The sequence below is a fragment of the Schistocerca serialis genome, chromosome 11, assembly GCF_023864345.2.
Source record: "Schistocerca serialis cubense isolate TAMUIC-IGC-003099 chromosome 11, iqSchSeri2.2, whole genome shotgun sequence".
NCBI classification, from domain to species: Eukaryota; Metazoa; Arthropoda; class Insecta; order Orthoptera; family Acrididae; genus Schistocerca; species Schistocerca serialis.
This window is the reverse complement of record NC_064648.1, coordinates 84,668,219-84,691,523: the sequence shown is the minus strand read 5'-3', so window position 1 is coordinate 84,691,523 and position 23,305 is coordinate 84,668,219. Positions and strand designations below refer to the sequence as shown.

General features: G+C 41.2%; 1 protein-coding gene across 1 annotated transcript; it reads left to right on the top strand.

Annotated features, from left to right (window-relative positions):
• The first annotated feature begins 1,322 nt into the window (after positions 1-1,322).
• On the top strand, positions 1,323-19,127 carry LOC126426478 (poly [ADP-ribose] polymerase tankyrase-1-like). The gene is made up of 4 exons (XM_050088389.1): positions 1,323-1,517; positions 1,585-1,889; positions 5,752-5,874; positions 18,641-19,127. Exons 1-4 carry the CDS (start codon positions 1,323-1,325, stop codon positions 19,125-19,127), a joined length of 1,110 nt encoding a protein of 369 aa, XP_049944346.1.
• Positions 19,128-23,305: the final 4,178 nt, after the last annotated feature.

Sequence of the window (23,305 nt, the reverse complement as noted above, 5' to 3'; positions counted from 1 at the left end):
TTTTTTATCCGAAGTGAGTTTCTTGAAATGTGGCTTCACCTTTTTAAGGAAATAAAGTTACTATTTCCGCTGGCTGGACAACTAGCTTAAACGTTCAGTAACTTTTCACTTTTCAATTCATTCTTCTTTCTTTGGATGGAAATCCAAATGTCTCTTTCAAGATTCGTGGACAGTGTTCCTCGTTCACTGATTTAACACATAGGAATGTAGAGCCAACCTTTCACTTTCATTGCTCGCACCCTGAGAAGATCAGTAGAAACATTGTCGATGCCTGGTTCTTGTTAATTATCGACTTCTACAGAACTATTTCGAATGGCTGGTCCATGTTAATTCTCGACTTCTACAGAACTATTTCGAATGCCTGTTTTAAAATGGATTCTTCGAAGACTTTTACTAATAAAACAATGTAAATCGAATAAACAAATAGTGATTTCCCATCTAATTCAAAGGCCCAGACTCGGCATCTAATGCACACAGTCTACACAGTCTGTATAAGCGCGAACTCTGAACTTCTTCAGCGAAAATTAGATCTCGTAGATGAGAAACTGTATCATCGAGTGTTATCTACTGTTACCATTACCATCTGCAATGCCGAGTTACCGTGGTTTCAGCTACAAAATGATAGTGTACGTGTTAGTTGAAGGGAAAGCATATTCTCTGTGGCTGGCTCCAACATATCGTGCTGTGTGTTGTTGTCCGATGTCGTTCTGTTCGACTATTTGAGAAGCTCTGAGAATGTGTTGCAGGTTGAGTAGGCCTGCTTCCCATAGGCAATGTTTCCCAGAAAAACCCTTCAGGTTTTAGTAGATGGTTGATCCCCTGTATGAATCAACTCCTGCAAGGATACATGCACAACTATTGGTTAAATGACGAATAATACACATTCCAGCCATAAAATTATGTTTTCTTGAATAACAGGAGAAGTGTAGAGAATAGCTCTTGAATACTGCTACAGTTCTCGACAACCTTCTTAGTATTTTGGTAGATGTCCACTTCGAACGATTTCCAGATCAATTAAATTCGCCTTGTACAGAAAATAATGGAAATGATGCCTCTGCTCCTTCTGAGGCTTGTTGTGCAAATAAAATGTGCTGAAGGAAAAAAGTAACTATTTGAAATGGCATTATTAAAGATTTGTGGCTATTCAGCAATGGCATGAGTCTCACACAGCAAGGACATGATGGTACTGCAACTGGTTGGTGATTGACCACTTCTATCCACTGTCTCTCAAGACCAGTCTGCCTATCGCTCGCAAAAGTATCGAGAGTTGCCTGTAAGCTGAAAGGGCTTCTTGGTGATGCCGTGTTTCAGAATCGTCCACAATGGAAGCAGTTAAGGACATCACGGAGACGGCGGCCGTGGACCTGGGCGACCTGCTGGACGCCGGGGACGGCGCTGTGGTGATACTCGAGGCAGGTGACACTCGGCTGGTGGTGCACAGGGCCGTCCTGGCGGACAGGAGCCCCGTGTTCGCCGCCATGTTCGCCCACGACACCCTCGAGGCCAGCAGCGGCGCGGTGAGCATCCCGGACGTGGGGGGGCCCGGTGCTGAGGCAGCTGGTCTCCTACCTGTACACTCTGCAGGCCCCCCAGCTGCCCGGCGTGGCCCCCCAGCTGCTGGCCGCAGCGGATAAGTACGGGGCGTCGGGGCTGAAGGCGGAGTGCGAGCGACAGGTGGCTGCTCAGCTGACTGTTGAGACCGCGGCAGCCGCAGCCACCCTCGCAGTCCGCCACTCCTGCAGTGACCTTAGGCGCACCGCTATCGAATTTATTAAGACTCGTACCCACGAGGTGATGGCCACTAAGGGGTGGGCAGATGCCATGCGGAAGCAGCCGGAAGACTTGATCGAAGTGAGCCTGTTGCTGTATGATCCAGCACCACGAACCAAGTAAGTGTGAGACAACCCACTGATTCGTGTCTTTCAATTCTGGATATATATATATCTGTGTGTGTGTGTGTGTGTGTGTGTGTGTGTGTATTTACAACTATATAATTTTTGCAACTGAGTTTCCTTAGATGTGTAAGGAAAATACACCATCATAGACAACATTCTGAGCCATCAGGAAATGACTGCCATTGTCCTCCCTTAGCAGGTTTATTGAGTCCCTAAACTGAGTCCAGTTCATTGACAGGTACATTATCTAAGAAAAATCATCAAACAACCAATTTGTAGACATTATTCTGTCTAACTATGTGTACAATAGTGGTTCTTCAGGTTTTGGTGTCAAGTGTCGGAAGAAAAGGGTACATTCACTGTGTGAATACAGCATGAGCAATTCTGCTGTTGACAGAAACCTGTATTTGCCAGCACAGGCTCTAGCACAGTGATTTGTGCATCCTGTATGGGTCTCTGTAAGCCTGTTCTCATGAAGTAGCATTTAAAGTAGTTCAGTGCCTCTGTGGCTGACGACAATGAGGCACCATTGAATAGTGTGACGTTGAATAAACATGGCGACCAGCTACGTCACTTCTGACCGACACCTCGAGTAAGGTAGCGAACTGCAGAACAGTTCGAGGAGGGTGGCAACATATTTCCAATTTTCAATTGCTGATGTTAATCTGTGGAATTTTCTTGACATAGTAAAGCAGACTGCTTGAGTAATCGCTATTCACACCTCACTACTACTGCTTTGTCTCTCCCAGCTCAGCGCCAACATTTTCAACATCTCAAACTCAAATACATGCGCTGTAACTTTACATGACGATTGGTCTAATAGTGAAATGAGTACTTTCAACTCGATTTTGTAGTCGCTGAAATAAAATCACATAACAATCAGCTGCACTATTGGCATTATGGTATGATGCAGAATTCTCTGCAGGAAGTGTTGTCCCCCAGCTGAGAAGATGTAATTTTGTACGAGTTAATGGTTACAGTAACAATGGATCATACAAAATAATATTGGTGACCAATATCAATCAAACTTCCAGAAAGTTCTCAAGGTAGTTTTGTCATATTTATAGATGCAATATTGTGTCATCGTTTCAAGAGTAGTTAAATATTTTATAGTGCTTTATTTTTGTGTTAGAGGTTTATATTTTTACAAAAAGAATAGATGTATTAGGCTTATAAGGACGTCATTCATACATAGTCATTATTGTGTTCAGGCACTGGGTCCATTGTTATTCTGGAAGTGTCGTTCTTTTATTACAATTTCAAAAAGGAATTTATTTCTTACAATGAGATGGTATTAAGCTACAAAGCAGCTTTGTTTATCGAATATAATAGTTTTTTGAAGAGGTCGTTCATTATTATTCTGTTACTATTTACACCACTCATCTTGGCAAAGACGAGGCGTATCTTCAGTAGATGTAGCTTATGTAGCACAGGTGATCCCTCTGGATAAATTAGATGTGGAAAAATTTACCAAAGGCTGTAGGGGAGTGGAAAGAGACCTAAAGAAAGTATCATGCAACTGCTCAGGAAAGTGCATATTTTTTTGTCACATAGCATTCAACATTGATGCATATGGCCTAAAGAGCATAATCAACCGAAACAATTAGATTTATTCATAAGACCGTAGAGAATTTGTCTGATGTGTTGTCATACAGGGATCTATAAGTCCGTTTATCGATCGTCATTTTTTATTTGGAGTTATTAACTGTTTTTATAGTGATGTATTGATAGTTGTACATTTGAAGGTTATAGGGATTAATATTTAACCATTCAAAAACACTGCACGAAACATTTTGTGCGTGTATGTGGTAAGTGCAGCGAAGAATTCACATCAGAAAACAGTTTTGTCATTTCGAGTAGGATTGTTTTGATTAGGCAGTTTACGAGTACGGTCCAATCAATAACTGGCAAATATGATGAAATGCGAACGTCTAATCTTCGTGCTACACTTGAATTCAATAGGGAACGCTTAGGAGGAAAGAAAGGAGTAACTTGGGGTTCAAAGTCCTATCAACTGCAAGACCATTATGGTCAAAGCAGAATCTACAGCTCCCAAACTCGAGGAAGGAAAGTGATAGTTCCCTTTTCAAAGGAAAGGTCAGCATTTGCGTCCATCGATTTAAGGAAATATAGGAAAACGTAAATCAGGATGTGCAGGAGGGCAACTGAACCACTGGGCCTTAACATAATAAAAGGAAATTGTTTGGCCCGGTCAAAAAATGTACAATCAAAGGTTAATGTGAGTTCTCAGAATGTAGCATCACGCATCTGGTGTGAAGAAAGTGTTTTGCGTTAAGAAATCCTTCCAAGCGCTATGCCCATAGTAATTAGCATGTTTCGTAATCGTGGCTGGATGCAAAGGTTTTCATCTTGTCATTTGAACTACTAGTATGTGCAAATGGTTCAAATGGCTCTGAGCACTATACGACTTAACTTCTGAGGACATCAGTCGCCTAGAACTTAGAACTAATTAAACCTAACTAACCTAAGGACAGCACACACATCCATGCCCGAGGCAGGATTCGAACCTGCGACCGTAGCGGTTGCTCGGTTCCAGACTGCAGCGCCTAGAACCGCATGGCCACTCCGGCCGGCTAGTATGTGCACATCAAACGAAAAGAGAAAAGTAATTATGATACTTATTGTCTGTGCATGTCTTGTCAACAACGACGGTTTGTGTTGGTTTCGACTTCGCCATATACCCGACATTTCAAGGCATCATTTCAGGTTAAAACATGTCACTCCTAGCGACTGGCGAAACAGAAATCGACAATCAACATCTCCTTGTGTGCAGTGATTAAAGATGCTGTGTGCAGGCTTAGATTCCCCCAGTCACACAGAACTTTTCGTTACATTATATCCAGTTCAGACATGTGCACATATCGCTACAGGTGAACTAAGCAGATGTTTAACGTGTATTTGTGGCTAGAAAACAATGATAGGTGCTGGATTCAATTCCACTAAAGGAACAAAATTATTTGTCTCGCCGTTTCAGGTTGTCATCTCGCTAACAACGAAATATTTGGATATATAACGTATTATTGTTCTTAGTTAACAATTCCATTAGGTGCTGGGTTCAAATTGCCATGCACCCAAAACTTTATGGAACGTCAATGGAAGATTTCAATATTGCAGCATGTGCACACTGGCTTACCTGTGGCTGAAACGATATTTAGTATCTTTGGTATTTAGTTAACAGAGACAATGGTTGTTCGATCTGAGTCCAGGATTTCAGTGTGTACAAAAGTTTTCGCCACGTAATTTCAAGCAGTAAGTTAGTTTCTGAAATGTCATTTATTGCAATAAACTTGAGTTTACTGTAATCTAATAATAATATTTTTTTCTGGCATTGACGTTATTGTGATATTAGTCTGATTGTGGACTGACAGCCTTACAGATCAGTTTCCCCAAGTGACCTCTTGCAGTAACCAATTTGAACCATGAAACACCCATACCAGAAAAGAGAGCAGAGGGACTGCAAGACAGTAACACTATAAGGGTGTATACTAATCAGGTGGAGTGGAATTGAGATCGTTTGGATAATTTCAAGGGTGATAGTACCTGAGCTGACCTGTCCAGTAATTCTGAATGTACCTTATGCCTGCGCTTGGAACTACCTGTTGTATGGTGGTGTGTTCAGCTGCTGTAGGGAGTTCAGGTGGCGCAACTGACTGTCATTAGCTCGCCGACAATTCATTTGAATTAACTGGACCGCTATCACAGTGTTCGGCACATGTCGTCTGCTGGTGGCCTGTGTGTGGACGGTCCCTCATCTGGGCTGGCTGCAGTAAGCCACGCCACATCCCCACGTGGATAGGCCAGCCAGCTCTCACTCTGCCTCTCTCTGCATGTGCAGCGCACCAGCCGCCACCATCACCACTGCCACCGCCACCACGGCCAGCACACCCTGCCAGCCACCTGCCGCTGCTGCACCGCCCACGTCTCCTCCACCTGGACAAGCCACTGTCTCTCGCATCTGGTGAGTTCCCTCACTACACACACACATACACACACACACACAAACACATTAGCACTACATTGTACAGAAGGTAGAAAGACTAAATAAGGAAATGTAAAGCCTCAGTCTAGATTCAGTGAGGGTTAGCAACATGAAATGGGAAGGAAATCATAACATATGGTCAGATGTATAATGGGGTGGTATCCACAGAATGAGAAAGTTGTATTATGAGAGAAAGGGCAATCTAAAATCTATTGTGAACATTTCAGTGATATCTTCCCATCAGAATCAGTAAACCAATCCTACAATAACTCTAGCATTTAAGGCGACGTCACACACAGAAAATCCAGTCACAGAGAGGGATTATGAGAGCACTTTATGCATAACACTGTATTTAAAAAGATATAAACATCTAAAAATCATGGAGTATAGGAATGCTGTAGCAAGGGGCGAGTAAAGACAGATTTATGAGGCAATTCAAGGTCGGTGGTAGAAATAAAAAAGGAGAAAGGATCCTAGACTTCTGGATTAAGTTTGTGCTAGTAACAAGAATCGTTCTGTTCAAGAATCAAAACAAAAGGAACAGTCCGCTGAGGTGGTCTGTTCTGCCTAAGCTCCTCAGGGCTATGACCAACATGTTTGCAACACTGTATTTTGGTGTAACAGGTAGTCAAAGTAACAACAGACATGCAAAGCATAAACTCTGCCTACTGTAGATCATATTTCTGTCTGTCAACACATTTAGAGGGCTGAGATACACTCATTTATTTCGGGGAAGAGAGGGTGCAGGGTCGCCCTCTTCACCACAGAGAAGCATTTGCATCCAAAGTCTTAAGTTATTTGTTGGATGTAGTCCAAACTTTGTCTTCGTCTACTGTTTTTGCTCTCTGCTGCTCCCACCAGTACCATGGCGCTTATTCCCTGATGTCTTCAGATATATCCTACTTTCCACAGTTCCTTTCTTATCAGTTCACCTAATTCTCAACATCATTCTATTCCACCCATTTTGAATGCTCCAGTTCTCTTCTCTTCCCGTATCTCCCATAATCGATGATTCATTTCCGTACATTACTGTGCTCCAAATGCACATTTTCAGATACTGCGCCACCAAATTGAAGCATTAGCCGTGTTTTTCCCGTAACGATCTGTTTTCGTGTGCGACGTTACTTCTTATAACAACCTCGATTTGCCCTACTGTGTAAATTTGCTTCCCTGGTGGCAGAATCACTTAAATTCCTTCACTTTGTGGCCACTATATTTTTATTTTAAGTTTGTCATTGATGTTATTTCTGCTACTCCCCAATACTTCTGTCTTTCTTTTGTTTGAATCGTAACCATGTGCCCAACCTACTGTTTACTGCATTCAACAGCTCTGGTAATTCTTCCTCACTTTCGAGAACATGGTAATATCACCAGTGAATTTTATCAGTGAAATCTCTCACCCTGAAATTTAGTTCAATTCATCAAAGTTCATTCAATTCCACGAACGATTCCTTGATGTACAGTTTGAACAGCTGAGGATACTACCTTAATCCCTATATTCACCTTTTTAATCATGATACTTCTTTCTTCAGTTTTTACTGTTCTTTGTGCATTAGTGTACATACAGTTATTTATATAATCTGCCTGCCCTCTATATCTCACACGTATTTTTGAGAATTTCACGTGTGTCACATTACTTTACATTGTCACTCTTTTGAAAGCTAGGCTAATCCAGTGTAGTTTCCATGATTTTCCTTAGACCTTTGCTTCCCTTATAAAGTGCAAGGTCAGATCTGCCTCTCTGGAGCCTATATCTTTGCTAAATGCAAACTTATCGTCCTCTGACATGTCCTCAGTTTCCTCCTTCCATTCTTCTGTATATTAATCTTGTCAGCAATATCGATTCATGAGTTGTTAACTCATTGTGCAAAAGCTATCGCATTTATCAGCCCTTCGTCGCATCTGGAGTGTGCAGATGATATCGCTCTAGAAGTTTGGTGGTATGTCTCTAGTCGCATAGATTCTACAGATCAAGTTGAATAGTCATTTGATTGCAGCCTTCCACAAGCACCATATATATTCTGAAGGAATGTTCTCTAACCATTCTGCTTTATTTTTGTGCAAGACTTCTAGATCTTTGTTAAACTTTGAGTCAAATGGCCAATCCTCTATGTTTTCCAATGCTTGACCTTCATTTATGCTAATATTGTGTCATCCGATAGTTCATTCCCTCATGGAGGAGCACGGTGTACTGTTTTCAGCCATCTGCTCTCTCTCTCTCTTTCTCTCTCTCCCTCTGTCTCTCTCTCTCTTTCTCTCCTCTGCATTTAACATTGGAATTCTTTTCCAACTCTTAGTGTTTTTAACGTTGTATTTAATTTCACTAAAGGATGTTTAGGCTTTTACAAATGCCGAATCTGTCCATCCTATGATCACTTTTTATTTGCTTAATCTGATCCTTTTTACAGACATTCTACTTTATCGCACCTCAGACTTACAGTGACATTATTTAGCGAACTGCAATACTGTATTCTTGGCTTTCCCTGTCTATTGTTGTACTGCTTTCTTTCATCAGTCATCATATATATATATATATATATATATATATATATATATATATATATATATATATGCTAAGATTTCTTCACAGTTTTAATGTTTGGCGTTTTGAGAGACATCATTTGCTGTTCACCTGAAATTCCAAATTTGGGATTCATTGTCGATTTATGTACAGCCTCATAGAATTAAAAATAACCATTGTTTTCCTCAGTAGTTCAGTATACAATTTATTTACACACAGATTCCTCCTGACAATCCTCTTAAGCTTCAGTTTACTCAACAGCATGACTAAATTGTGCTCTGAGTCAGCATCTACTCTTGGATCAAACTTACAATTCATCAGGTTCTTTGTCTGCACTTGATATAATACAGCTGGAATTGTGCAGTACCTTCAGGTCATTACCAAGTATGCCACTGCCTTCTTCCTTAACCTTCTGAAAGGCCAGACACACTGCGGCACTGTAACCCACATATGAATATCATAGAATACATAGTGTAGACTTGCAGTAACGCCGCCAATAACATCAGGAGCTGGAACGGAGCAGGAGGCGTCTTACAGAGGGTGCAGTGTGGAGAGAACCTGCTGATAACTGATGAGCAAATGCCATTGAGGACACTTCAGTAACGGTAGTACACGATAATCCATATATCTTGTAATTTTTTCTGGAGGTGCTGTCCTATAGGTGATACATATTTCAAAATTGGTTGTTGAATAAAGAAATTTATTAGCAGCTTGAAGTGTTAATCATGGTACTTTTCAGAGTTTTGAAATGTCGCTTGTCCTTACTATTTGACTGATTGTTACCATTATAACAGCTATAAAGACAGACACACATGAATGCGAAAGGCAATGGTCCCGAGTTCGAGTCTTGGTCCGGCACACAGTTTTAATCTGCCAGGAAGTTTCAACTCTGTAATTAAGTTATGTGTAAGTGTAGGGCACTGTACATACATTTCGTTCAAGCTTGCTTTCGAACTACCTGTTGTGCGGTATTGTGATAAACTGCTGTGGGAAACTCAGGTGGTGAATGTGATTAGGTCACTAGCAAGTCGTCTGCACTGTCTGGTCCACTAGTCCCATTGTCGGCGTGAGTTCTGTGTTTGCGTGTGTGTATGTGTGTGTGTGTGTGTGTGTGTGTGTGTGTGTGTGTGTGGACGATCCCTCAGCAGTGCTGGCTGCAGTGAGCCACCCCGAGGAGTCTGTTCACACTTTGCCTCTCTCTCTGTGTGTGCAGCCCACCAGCTGCTACACAGCTGGAGCCCACCACCTCCACCTCCACCACCACCGCCACCGCCGCCGCCACCACCACAACCAGCACCACCACCACCGCCACCACCAGCACCAGCGCCACCACCATCACCACCACCACCACTGCCACTAGCACTGCGAGCACAACCTGCCAGAGGCTTGCTGCTACTGTGCTGCCCATGACTCCTCCACCTAATGAAGCCACTGTCTCTCTCTCATGCAGTGAGTTCCCTCATCACACACACACACACACACACACACACACACACACACACACACGACCATTATCTGATAGATAACATATAAATACTGAAAGACGAAGTGTAAATGCTGAGCCTGCATTTTAGGAGGATCAGCAAAGTCTTGAACTGGGAATAAAATCAGAACATACAGTTAGGTAACAGGGCGATATCCACAGGATTAGGAGTTTCTATCATGATAAAGACGTTAATGAAGAGGAGGTTTGGTAGGGAAAATGGTGAGTCGTTGTCAACAGTTCAGTGATCCCTTGTCATCAAAATCAGCAAACCAATGCCAATAAGAATTCAAGCATGTAAGCCAACGTCATAGACTGAAAATCTAGTGCCAGGGAGAGAGTATGACTGCACTGAATGTGTAACTCTCTGCATCAAAAGAGATAAACGTCTACTACTCTTGGTGCATTGGAATGGTCTAGCAGGGGTCAGATAAACACATGTTTGTCAGACCATTTGGGGCGGTTGGCAGGAATGAGACATTTCTGCTAGTAACAACAAATATGTTCGTCAAGCACCAAAGAGAAGCAAATGTCGGCAGAGCCTCAGCTTGTCAGGGTGTGGACCACTTTTGTCACTCTGCCGCAGTATGGAGTAACAACCATTAACAGTAACAATACATACGCAAATCAGGAACTCTACCTGCTGCAGATGATGTTTCCATCTGTTCAAGCAACAGCTTTAATGTGCTGTGAGCACTCAGAGTTCACAATCGTTTGTGGTGTGCATTAACATCTCTGCCTTCCTATAAAGTTTTTACCCTCTAGTACCAAGGCACTTATTCCCTGATGCCTTCACATATAATCTATTACGCTGACCCTTGTTCTTGTCACGGTTTTCCACGTATCGCTATCCTCACCTATTCATGAGAGACATTTCAGGGTTCTTCTGTTATGAGTTCACCTAATTTCGACATGTTCCTATTGCACCGCATTTAGGATGCATCGATCTCATTCTTGTTTTTTCCCTTTATTCCACGATTCATTTTCATACATTACTGTGCAACAAACATTCATATCTTGAAAACTTCCTGGCAGATCAAAACTGTGTGCCAGACCGAGACTCGAACTCGGGACCTTTGCCTTTCGCAGGCAAGTGCTATACCAACTGAGCTACCGAAGCATGACTCACGCCCCGTCCTCACAGCTTTACTTCTGCCAGTACCTGTGAGGACGGGGCGTGAGTCGTGCTCGGGTAGTTCAGTTGGTGGAGCACTTGCCCGCCAAAGCAAAGGTCCCGAGTTCGAGTCTCGGTCCGGCACACAGTTTTGATCTGCCAGGAAGTTTCATATCAGCACACACTCCGCTGCAGAGTGAAAATCTCATTCTGGATTCTCAGGTAGCAGAATCGCTGCAATTCGTCTACTTTGTGGTCCTTAATTCTGACGTAAACTTTGCCACCAGTGTTATTTCTGCACTCCCCAATACTTTCCTCTTTCTTCCATTCATTAATCCTAATTCTGTGCTCACTCGACTGGTTATTACAGTCACTAACGCTAGTGATTCTTTCTCACATTCAGTGGACACAGTAATATCACCAGTGAATTTTATCAACGAAATCCTTTTCATCCTCAATTGCAATTAAATTCCAGGAAGTTTCTCCAGTTGCACCAACGATTCTTTAGTGTTCAGCCTGAAACTTTGTGGAGACTACCTGCATCCCTGTCTTCAATCATCTTTAACCAGAGTACCAATCCTTGTTGATTATTGTACATATTCTACGTTACCTGCTGTTCCCTATGTCTTATACCTATTTTTTAAACGTGTCGTACGTTTCTCACTATTTCACGTTGTCAAACGTCATTTAAAGATCTAGAAATCCAATAAAGGTCTAAATTTTCCTTACACTTTCCTTCCACTCTCAAGTCGAAGATCTGATCACCTATGCCAGCAATAATTCAGGCACGTAAGCCAGCGTCATAAGCAGAAAATCTAGTATCATGGACAGAATTCGTCTGCAATGAATGTGTAACTTTCTACAAAAAAAGGGATAAACGTCTAACACTCTTGATGTATTGGAATGGGCTAATGGGGGTCAGATAAACACATGTTTGTAACACCATTTGGGGTGGCTGGCAGGAATGGAAGAGGACAAAGAACCCAATAATATGCCATAAAATTTCTGCAAGTAACAGGAATATGCTCGTCAAGTGCCAAACAGAAGCAAATGTCGGCAGAGCCTTAGCTTGTCAGCGTGTGAACCAATTTCGTCGCCCACCATAGTGTGGTGTAATAGCCAGTCCCAGTAACAAACACATGTGCAAAGCAGAAACTCAGCCTGCTGTTGACAATGTTTCTGTCTGTCTGAAGAACAGCTTTAGATTGCTGTGAGCACCCAAAGTCCACAATTATTTCTGGTATGCATCCCTATTTCTGTCTTTCCCTAGAGTTTTTCCCTTCTACAGCTCCCTCTAGTACCATGGCAGTTATTCCCTGATGACTTCACATATGACAAATTACGCTGACCCTTGCACTTATCACGGTTTTCCATATATCACCATCCTAACCTATTCTGCAGACACGTTACAGAGTTCCTCTCTGATAACTTCACCTAATTTTAACATCCTTCTATAGCATCGCATTTAGAATGCTCTGATTCCCTTCTTGCTTTTCCCATAATCCACGATTCATTTTCATACAGCGATGATGATGAGATCCCATACTCCGAGTAGTATAGGGTATGATGTGGGAGATCTACACCACCGACTAGGTAGTGTCCTAGAGGAGGTGGTTTTTCATTGCCTTCCTCCGACCAGAATGGGAACAAATGATGATGATGAAGACGACACAACAACACCTAGTCATCTCGAGGGAGGGAAAATCCCAGACCCTGCCGGGAATCGAAGCTGGGATCCCATGCACGGGAAGCGAGAACACTACCGCAAGACCACGAGCTGTGGACTTTCATACAGTAATGTGCTCCAAACTTATATTCACCTATATCTTCCCCAAATGAAAGCCTATTTTTTGTATTAGTAATTTTGTTTTGCGAAGAGCATCCTGTTTTCCTGTGCTACATTACTTCTTATAATAACCTCCCTTTGTCCCTCGGCGTAAATTGGCTTCACAGGTAGCAGAATCCTTGCAGTTCGTGTACTTTTTGGTCCTTAATTCTCATATAAACTTTGCTATCAATGTTATTTCTGCCACTCCCTAATACCTTCCTGTTCCTTCTGTTCATTAATCCTGATTTGGTGTTCATTCGACTGTTTATTACATTCAGCAACTCTATTGATTTTTTCTCACTTTCAGGAAACACAAAAGTATCATCAGTGAATTTTGTCGATGAAATGCTTTTCACCCTCAATTTTAATTAAATTGCTGGACATTTCTTCAGTTCTTCAGTGCTGTTTAGTTGTTATATTATATGATTTTTTTCTGAGAGCGGTAAAACATTTACCATTATTTGTGTGTGTGTGTGTGTGTGTGTGTGTGTGTGTGTGTGTCTATGTGTCTGTGTGTGTGTGTGTGTCTGTGTCTTGAAGCATCAAGGCTGTTTGGTTTTGAGTGGTGTTTAGTTGTTGGATTACGTCATTTTTTTAAAATCGATGTTTCTTTCAATTACTGTTCTTCTAGTTGGTTGGTTGGGGTTTCTTTTGTCAGTGGCTTGCAGACAAGCGGGGCAAATCTCTGGTGCTTCTGCTGCTGAAGCAGTGACTGATAACTTTTGTCTGGGCGATCTTTCTCCCAAATGAGGGTGTCAGGCAACAATATAGTCAGTTGCTGTCACTTAGTTTCATTCTAAGTACTCTGAACAGTGTAAGAATGTGTTGGTATGCATGAAGCTATGAATATATCCCACCCCGAGCAGATAGTCATATGAAGACTGGCAGGAGGCAACTCTTCCTGTACTTCTGTGATACTTTCCTGTCCTATCCTTTCATACTAAGTGCCTTGAACGACGTATGAGTGCAAGGGCTGTGACACAGTACTGCAAACTAATGAATTCAGTGTGAAAATTTTGTAGGTGAATCTCAGGTGAACACATCCAGAGCGTTTCCACCCAATCTATAGGATCGTATTTAGGGCGTGTAGTAATAGCCACACCAGTAGGTAAGTTTTTTTCCTTCCATGTAACGGTTGTAGAACAGTTTAGAGTGGTATTGCTAAGTCGCACACGTGCTCAGCAAATAGTAAGGCTGGGAGCCGTAGAAAGTGAGTATGGGAGGTGGTGAAATGTGGGGGTGATTGTGGAATGGTTTGAAGTCACTCTGATGGCTGTATTGTGAAGTACAGCAGTCAGTCTTCAAACTTCAAGCGAACATATACACACACAATGGTAAAAAAAGTGGGAGGACAGGACTGCAGATAGTGGGGGATGGGGGTGGTCGATAGTAGGTGCAGAAGGTGTTGGAGTGTGGAGAACAGACCAGCCGTTTCCCACCAAAAACAGTTATACGATCACTCAACTCACTTGCCTCTCCAATAGCAGGCAAACTGATCATTTTCCGACAGTGTCATGGGAGGGAGCTTGGTGGAGGGTGGGTGAAGTCATATTAGTGGAGGTAGGAGTGGGGGAGGCGAACAGTGCTCTTGGCTGTATGTGGCATGAAATAGCTCAATTGGACCCCGCATGTTTAGGCAAACACACATGTCTCTGGGTTAGGCTATTGCAGGTAACCCATTTGATCTCTAAATAAATTAATTAACTAATTAAATACCATGCCTTCCTCTCCAGGAATGAATTACTGTTTCCCACCAAAAATAAGGTAAACAAAACTAACTATCCACTTCTGTAACTGGACAGAGACTGATCATATCCCACCACTATGTGGGGGTTGGGTATTGGGTGGGGTCAGGAGACATCATATGGGGTGGATGTATGACGTAGTTAAGTAGACACATTATCCTTTTTGCAGGCAAAATTTCTCCAGCCATTGAGGGAGGGGTGTGTGACATTATAGAGGGGTGGGGGAGGGGAGGTGGAACCCAACTACTATTTTGAACAAATTGTCTTCACCAGAAATCTCCAACTGCCACAACTCATGCTCAATGGTAAATTGTGACACTGGTGCGGTCTTGCACAGACTTCATTCCAGCTGAAATACTGAAATCATGTGCATGTGCGCAAAATATCTGTAAAAAGAGAAACTGGGGGTGTGGTTGGGCCATACTGGATTTATCAGCAGAAACGTCTCCTTTGTCGTACTAGTAGAAGCACTTGGCTCTCAGTTGTAACTGATTTGCAAGAAATTTGCTTTATTTTACTCATGACCACATGTAATGCACAGTGCATGGGACTGGTATATAGGTATTCTCTGTTTGGCTCATTGTAGACAGGTTATCACATGCCAGTGAGAAGCTGCCATTTCCGGGTACTAACATGTATGGTGTAAGGTACAATGTGTGTTCAGAAATCCAAGGTTGGATTACAGTAGTAAGTGTGACAATATGTCAGAGTGCACACATTTTGGTAATTGCTCCAGACACATGCCAGCTGCAAGAATATAGTTAAAGTGTATGTGTAAGCGAAGGAGGATGGTGTCTTGGGTTTTTGAGTGTGAGAGTGCGTGAAGATGTATTAGTTCGACAACCTACACGCCATGGAAACCTTTTACGTCTTGTAGCTACAAACAGGCCTGGCCTAACTGACGGCATCTGTATCGAGACAGGAATTTCGGACCATGATGTCTTCATAGTGACACTCATTACGAACATTAAACCAATCACGAAAGCTAGGACACTATTTATGCTAGAAATACCCGATACACAGTTGCTAGATCCCATTTGACAATGGTTTGACATCATTCAGTTCGAAACCAGTGAACGTAGATGAATTATCGGAAAGTTTCAACAGACTGTAAATCATAGTCTGGAGAAGTATCTGCCGAGTAAGTGGACTAAGGACGGTAAAGACCAACTGTTGTTCAACAAGAAATTTCGAAAAGTGCTGAAGAAGCAAAGGCTGTTGCACTCTTCATTGAAAAGAGGAACAGCAAATAACTGAAAGCAAAAGTTAATAGAAATTCTTGCATCCATAAAAAGATCGAATAAGACGTTTACAAATAGCACCGTCACACTTTAGCAATAGATCTTGCTGAGAACCCGAGAAAATTCTGGTCCCACATAAAATTGCTGTAAGGGTGTAAGGCCTCTGTCAAGTCAATCGTTGAACTGTGTGATTTGGCAGTAGAAGAAGGCAATTTACCATCATCTGACCATCACAAGGATTCCCATACGGAGGAGATCTTCATAAGCATTGTTGGTGTAGAAAATCAAGAGAAAGACTTGGAAATAAACAAGTCGCCTGGTGCTGATGGACTTCCACTTCAGTTTTACAAAGAGTACTCTACAGCATTAATCCTTTGCTTAGTTTGCCTTTAATGAGAATCTCACGGACGGCACAAAGTTCCAAAAGACTGTAAAAAAGTGCATTTGACACTTGCATATAAGAAGAGAAATGAATGGACCTACAAGTGTATAGACCAATATTTGTAACATTGATCTACTGAAAAATCCTTGTGTGTATTTTTAGTTCGAATATAATAAATTTCGTTGACAAGAAAAAGCTGTGATCCACAGATCATCATGGTTGGGAAAGCATCTCTCATTTGGAACATAACTCGCTCTATTCTCATATGAGATTCTGTGAACCACGGATGAAGGACAACAGGCGGATTGCGTAGTTCTGTACTTCCGTAAAGCATTTGATGGTGCTGCACTACCGACTGTTAAGGAAGGTACAAGTGTACATAATAGGTTCCCATAGGTATCTTAAGTAGCAGACCACGGTATATGGTCCTCGACAGCGAGTGTTCATCAGGGACAAGGTAGCGTCAGGAGTGTTCCAGGGACGCGTGATGGGACTGTTGACACTTTTTATGTAGATAAATGATATGGTGGACAGGGTAAGCAGCAATCTGCTGCTCTTTGCTGGTTATGCTGTCGTGTATTGAAAGGTGTCGTCGTTGGTTGACTGTAGGAGAATTTAAGCTCACTCAGACAAAACTTCCAGTTGGTGTGACGAATGGCAGCCAGCTCGAAATGTATAAAAGTGTAAGTTGATGCAGATGAATAGGAAAAAGAAGCCCATAATTTTCTAATACTGTGTTGGTAGTGTGCTGATTCTCACAGTCATGTCAATGAAATATCGAGGCATAACATTGCAAAGAAATATGAAACTGAACGAGCATGTAAGGATTATAGGAGGGAAGACGATCTATCGACTTCAGTTTATTGGAAGAGTTTTAAGAGAGAGTGGTTCATCTGTAAAGATGTCGAGATATAGAGTAGTTCATCTGTAAAGATGTTCACATATAGTATACTAGTCAGACCGATTCTTGAGTACTGTTCAGGTGTGCGAGATCTGCATCAGGTGAGATTAAAGGGATACATCTAAGGAATTCAGAGGCAGGCTGCTAGGTTAGTTACTAGTAGCTTCATACAACCCACAACTATTGTGGATATGCTGCAGAAACTCACATCAGAATCACTGGAGGGAAGGTGACATTCTTTTCAAGGGGCACTATTGAGAAAATTTAGTGAACTGGCATTTGAGGCTGCTGCAGAATGATTCTAGTTCTGCCAACGTATATTTTGCGTAATGAACATGAAAATAAACTTAGAGAGGTTAGGGCTGTATATGCGAGTGGAACAGGAAAGGAGACGACTATGGTCAATCAAGATAGCTTTTGATCAGTCATGGTATCTTTGTACCATTTCCTATTTTTGTTTCAAACAGCTGCTGCTCCCTCTACAAGGATTACTCTGTACTAAAAGCAACAGTATTTTTACCTCTGAGGTTTCAAATTAGTACTTCAGTTGTCTTTTCAGCTTCATACAAGCTCTCAGGCTTAAAGATTGTCCTTTAAATTAAGTTGGGTGTATAGAACAGTTCTGGCTACAGTGATTTAAGTTGACCAATGCCAGGGCTATACAAATATTTTGAGTTTTGAAAGTAATCACGCAATACTACAGTCTGATTTCCTTCTGGCGTGGCCTGAAAATAGGGTGCTTTTTGAGACTGGTCTATATTTTCCATAAATTACTCTGTAAGTTTGTACAAGTATTAAAACAGAAATTTTACTCGAATATGGCATAGTTGGTGCACATTTTTCACTTTCCCAAGCGCTGAGTAACCGTAAATACAAAGTGTTACAATAGCTATTACGGTGTGTAACTTATTTTGCAGTCAACATTTTCAAAATATTGAAAAAAAGTGGTACAAAGTTACTCGGATTGACTGTAGCAGAGGTACAGAGTACCTGTCACCACAAACCAGCTGAGTGTGTACATAGATGTAGATGGGTGTTTTGGTGGATGTATCTTCCAATGGTTGCATATTTATATGAGCTTACATGCTGATTAGTTTGCTGTGAGACATATAGAGTGTGTATGTATGGGTGGCAGGGACAGTCGACCAACTACTGTGTGCAAAGTAGTAATTTTCTGTATTTGGTGTTGGTGTGTCAGAAAATTTTCTAGTAACTGTACTGAACGTATTTGGGGTCAGGTCAGGAAACTGTATTTCATTAATTAGAGATGTGATTAGTTTCCTATGTTTTCTTCTTAAGTTTTGGAAAGGATTCCTACACATAAAGGTAGCGTTAGCAGTATGTTTAACTGGAGTTCAGTGATTTCTTACCAACAGGACGCTGGGGTCAAGGGATGTGATTTTATCATAGGAATGCTGTTTCTTAGGCAGAAGTTTTTTTACACTGCTCGTAGTTTCGCATCTGTGATTGTTTCTTTCATTTGGTGTACATCTTTATAACAGAGTGTAAGAATATCACTGTTTTGTGCAGGAGCATTTCTGCGGAGGAGAGAAGCAGGAAGCTGATAGAGGCAGCTAAGGAGGGGTTGGTGGAGCAGCTGCGAGCGTTGCTTCTGGCAGGGACGGACGTGCATGCGAGGGACAGAGACAGACGGACTGCCCTGCACTGGGCGGCACTCAGGGGACACTTGGAGGCGGCGAGCAGCCATGTGGGAGGCGGTTCAGAGGTGAACGCCAAGGACAGCTGGCACAACACGCCTCTGCACTTGGCTGCACGGAGTGGCCATGGAGCTGTGGTGTGGCTGCTTTTGGGGGCCTACGCTGACCCCAACGCGAGGAATCAGTGGGGTTCGACGCCGCTGCACAGGGCGGCAATTGGTGGCCACATAGAGGCGGCAGCTGCACTGATGCAGGCTGGAGCCGATACAGAGGCCAGGGATGAGGATGGGGAGACCCCCCTGGACCTCGCCTGGCAAAACAACAAGCACCAGCTGGTGGACTTGCTAACACGTAGTTGACACAGGGAACATCATGTATTCATTTCAAAGTAAGGAATACAATAAATTAATCCTTTCTTCATTCATTTCTACCCATGATTTTTTGGTGAATATAACTGTTTCAGTAACACCACGACTACTGCAACAGCAGTAGGTCTTTGCAGACTAACGTGAGAAACCTTTCTTCTGAGGATTCAGTTTGTAAAATATTTTACTAGCAATCTTCGTAAAAGTGAACATCAGTTGAAAAATACCCCATTATTAATAAACATCATCTATAAAATATTCACACACCTTACAAGAATCCAGTGGACATCTTTCACAACTGATGGTATTTCACCCTGACACTTTGAAGCCACAAATGGAGGGAACGGTGGTTGTTTATAGCACCATCTATGTTAGTATGTTGCACCAGGGTTAACTGCACCATACGCAAATTACTGTCATATACATAAGCTGTGCAGCTGAAATGTATCTTCATTTGTCATTTCCCACTGAATTTACTTCTGTGTCTGCCATACACAAATGCTACAACCTCACAGTGGTACCATTACTTAGACTGACATCTACACTCGTCTTATTAGTTTATGTTAAGTTAAAGAGAATAGAAGAACCACCTTTAATCATTTCTTTCCCACATTTTCAATGGTGCTGTTACAAAAAAAAAAGAAAAAAAAAGTACCTTCTCTCAGGGAAAATGCACCTTCACTCTCACATAACCGGGTGATACAGCAAGGTTGCCAGCGTTCCATATTCTCCACAGACCTCAGTGAATTTCCCTCAGGAGAGCTCCTGCAGGACCGCCACGCAACCTGCTGCGCAATAACTTCGGTCAGACAATTTTCTGCTGCCCACAACGTCATCACAGCCACACACAGAAGTCTACAGATCTACAACTCGAACTGTGTAGGCTGATGAAGCAGTGTTAACAGTCTGTGCAGACAATCAACCACAAATCTCAACGCAGGAGACATGAATGCCACTTCACACTAAAATAACAAAAACTGTTGCTGCTTGCAATACTTCAGGAAATTATTGTGCTGGTAGAAAGAACATTCCTCGATAATTTACTATTATAAACAACAAAATACAGTTGTCAGACAGGACATTTCTATTGATTTTCAAATAGTAATTACAGACTATCGTACAAAGTTTAATATAGAGGCTATCTAAGGTAACCCTCCTCAAAACTTACAAAACTGAACAGTAGATTTTCGATATAGTCAAACAGTCTATGATTAAATATAAGCTACAGATCCTCTTTTCTCAGATGAAGTCACAAGAAGCAATAGTACAGTCAGAAGTGAAAGATAACAAGCGTGAAATTTCGGAATTCGCAATATTGTCAAATACACTTTTTTGCCATCAAACTATCATCATTCAAACAGTTAAAGCTGCTCTTGTGACAGCACATAGGTCAACTGAGTTCAGCAGCCCATAGTCCATAACACTGGACACGAAATGTGACATGTCAGGTAGTTACATACAGATGACGTGATAATGAAAATTTATAAGAAATAAAATTCCCTACTTTGGCCATAAATCAAGTAAGTAATTCTAATTGCCGGCGTAAGTCTAACGAGTGACTTACAGTTGCGTTAACTGAAATGTAGGCGTCTCTGTCGATGTAAATTACACAGTCATCTTTTATCAAGTGTTAAGCTGGAATAATTTTTCCGAAAATTTTTAGAACGTTAGCTATACCCCGTCGATACAAGCGACCGTGGCTGCAGGCAATGAGTCTTTCACACTTCAGAGCTTTGCGGTGTGGCCACATGGTTAGAGGTGCCATGTCACTGATTGCCGGATGTTTGTGTCCTCCCTCAGGCAAGTTATTGGCAGTAGTCAATTGTTCATCTGTATAAACAGAAAAAAACAAGTAGTTCTCTTTTAATTACACCGTCCAACGATGGAAAAATTTTTGCTGAAAATACCTTATTCCTATGTTTTTTAGGGTGGGAAGTCCAAATATGGCATTTAAAAAACTGTACCACTCACCATTTCGTGACATTTTACAGTTAAATTTATTAAATGAAGCAATTTTTTAAAGAACTTAACAGCTTTTATATATTTCAAATTTATTAAACAGGTAGTGTAATGAATGTAGATGACGTTGGTAACACTGCTGAAAAACATTTGCTTGCAAAAAAAGTCGATTCCATTTTTGTGTTAGCCGATGGTCTTTTATTTACCATCAGCCTAACTTCACCTTCCCATTTCCTGCACATGTGCTCAGTACAGTGTGTAATAGGGGTTGTAAAAACTCTGCTGACAGTTTTTGTTATATTTGTGGTTAATTATTTGTCATTAAAAAACACCAAAGAAACATTACAGACTTCGTGAAAAAGGTTTATCTATATACTGTGGATCTAAACTTTGTGATCAAGATAAATCTGGGGCGCTGCATAAGGTATGTCACGTGAGTGTTGAAGATCTGAGAAAATGGTCCAAAAAGAAGAAAAAAGCCTTTACATTTGCTGCTCCTATGAGATGGAGGGAGATAAGAAATCATTCTAATGATTGCTACTTTTGCAGTGTTGAAATTACTGGTCATAATTCAAAAAACAAGAAGGTGATAAACTACCCTAACCTTCCATCCACCATCCAATCAATAGGGTATGGTGTAGGTTTGCCAGTTCCTGTACCACCAGATGATATAAATTCTATTTCAACAGAAGTATTTTCTGATATACAATCTGATTTAGATGAACCAGGTGATGACGAAATCCATTGTAATATAGAAAGTCTAGAGCCCAAATTGTTTACTCATACCGAGTTTAACGATTTGGTTAGGGATCTGGGTTTAATGAAAGAAAAAGCTTAATTGCTTGGCTCTAGATTAAAAGAAAAGAAATTATTGGAACCAACATATACATATATAGAAAGAGAGAGCAGCAATTTTCCAAGTTTTTTCAACAAGAAGTTGATTTAGTGTACTGCTCAGACATTCCCGGTCTGATAAATGAGTTTGGTATTGAATACAAAAAGGAAGACTGGAGGCTGTTTATTGATTCATCGAAAAGTAGTTTAAAGGCTGTTTTATTATACAAAGGTAACATGTATGCATCTATACCTGTTGGACATTCTGTACATATGAAAGAAAGCTATGAAAACCTATAAATAGTGCTAAATAAAATAAGCTATTCTGCTCATGGTTGGATGATATGTGGTGATATAAAAGTCAAGTGCATGCTCCTTGGTCGGCAAGGTAGCTTTACCAAATTTTCATGTTTCTTGTGTGAATAGGACAGTAGGGCTAGAAATCAACATTGGTGCAGAAAGAACTGGCCTGTGAGAGTGTCTTTAAAAAATCTGGTGAGAAGAACTTCCTATGTAAAAACTTTGTAGATCCAAAAAACTTCCTCCTAACACCTCTACATATAAAGTTAGGCCTAATCAAAGTTTTAGGAAAGGCTTTGCCTAAATATGGACCATGTTTTAAGTATCTCTGCCAAAAGCCTCCACACCTTTCTGAAGTTAAACTAAAAGAAGACGTCTTTGTCGGACCTGACATTAGAAAATTGATGTTTGACGCTAACTTTGAATACACAATGACCTTAAATGAGAAAGAAGCATGGCTATCATTCAAGCAAATCGTTACAAAGTTATTAGGACACGAAAAATAGCCTGAATATGTTTCTACTATAGCTACAATGTCAAAGAAGTTTAAAACTTTAGGACGCTTAATGAGCCTGAAAGTTCACTTTTTGAACAGTCACTTTGATTACTTCCCAGACAACATGGGAGATGTTAGTGAGGAGCAAGGAGAGTGTTTTCACCAGTAGATTAAAGTGATGGAAAAACGCTACCAAGACCGCTGGAACACCAGCATGATGGTGGACTACTGTTGGTCACTTCACTGAAAAGTTCAGAAAGTGACTCATTGCAGAAAAAATTTCGCAAGAAGCTTCAAAGAAAAAAGATAAAGAAAATACAAACCAATTTCAGCTGACAAGTGAAGCCTCTATTAACACTTATCATTGTTTTAAGTAGCTTACTGTAAATACAAACCATGCTTATGTTGTAACAAAGGGTTTCATTAATTTCCCCGTTTACTGTATAGCATTTGCTTTTTATACTACATACAATTTAATAAAAAGCATGTTACTCGAAAAGTATGGGCGATTCAAAGAAACTAAGGCTAGATTTGGATTCAGATCATAAAAAACTATAAATATCAGCTGACAAAGTAAAAAAGT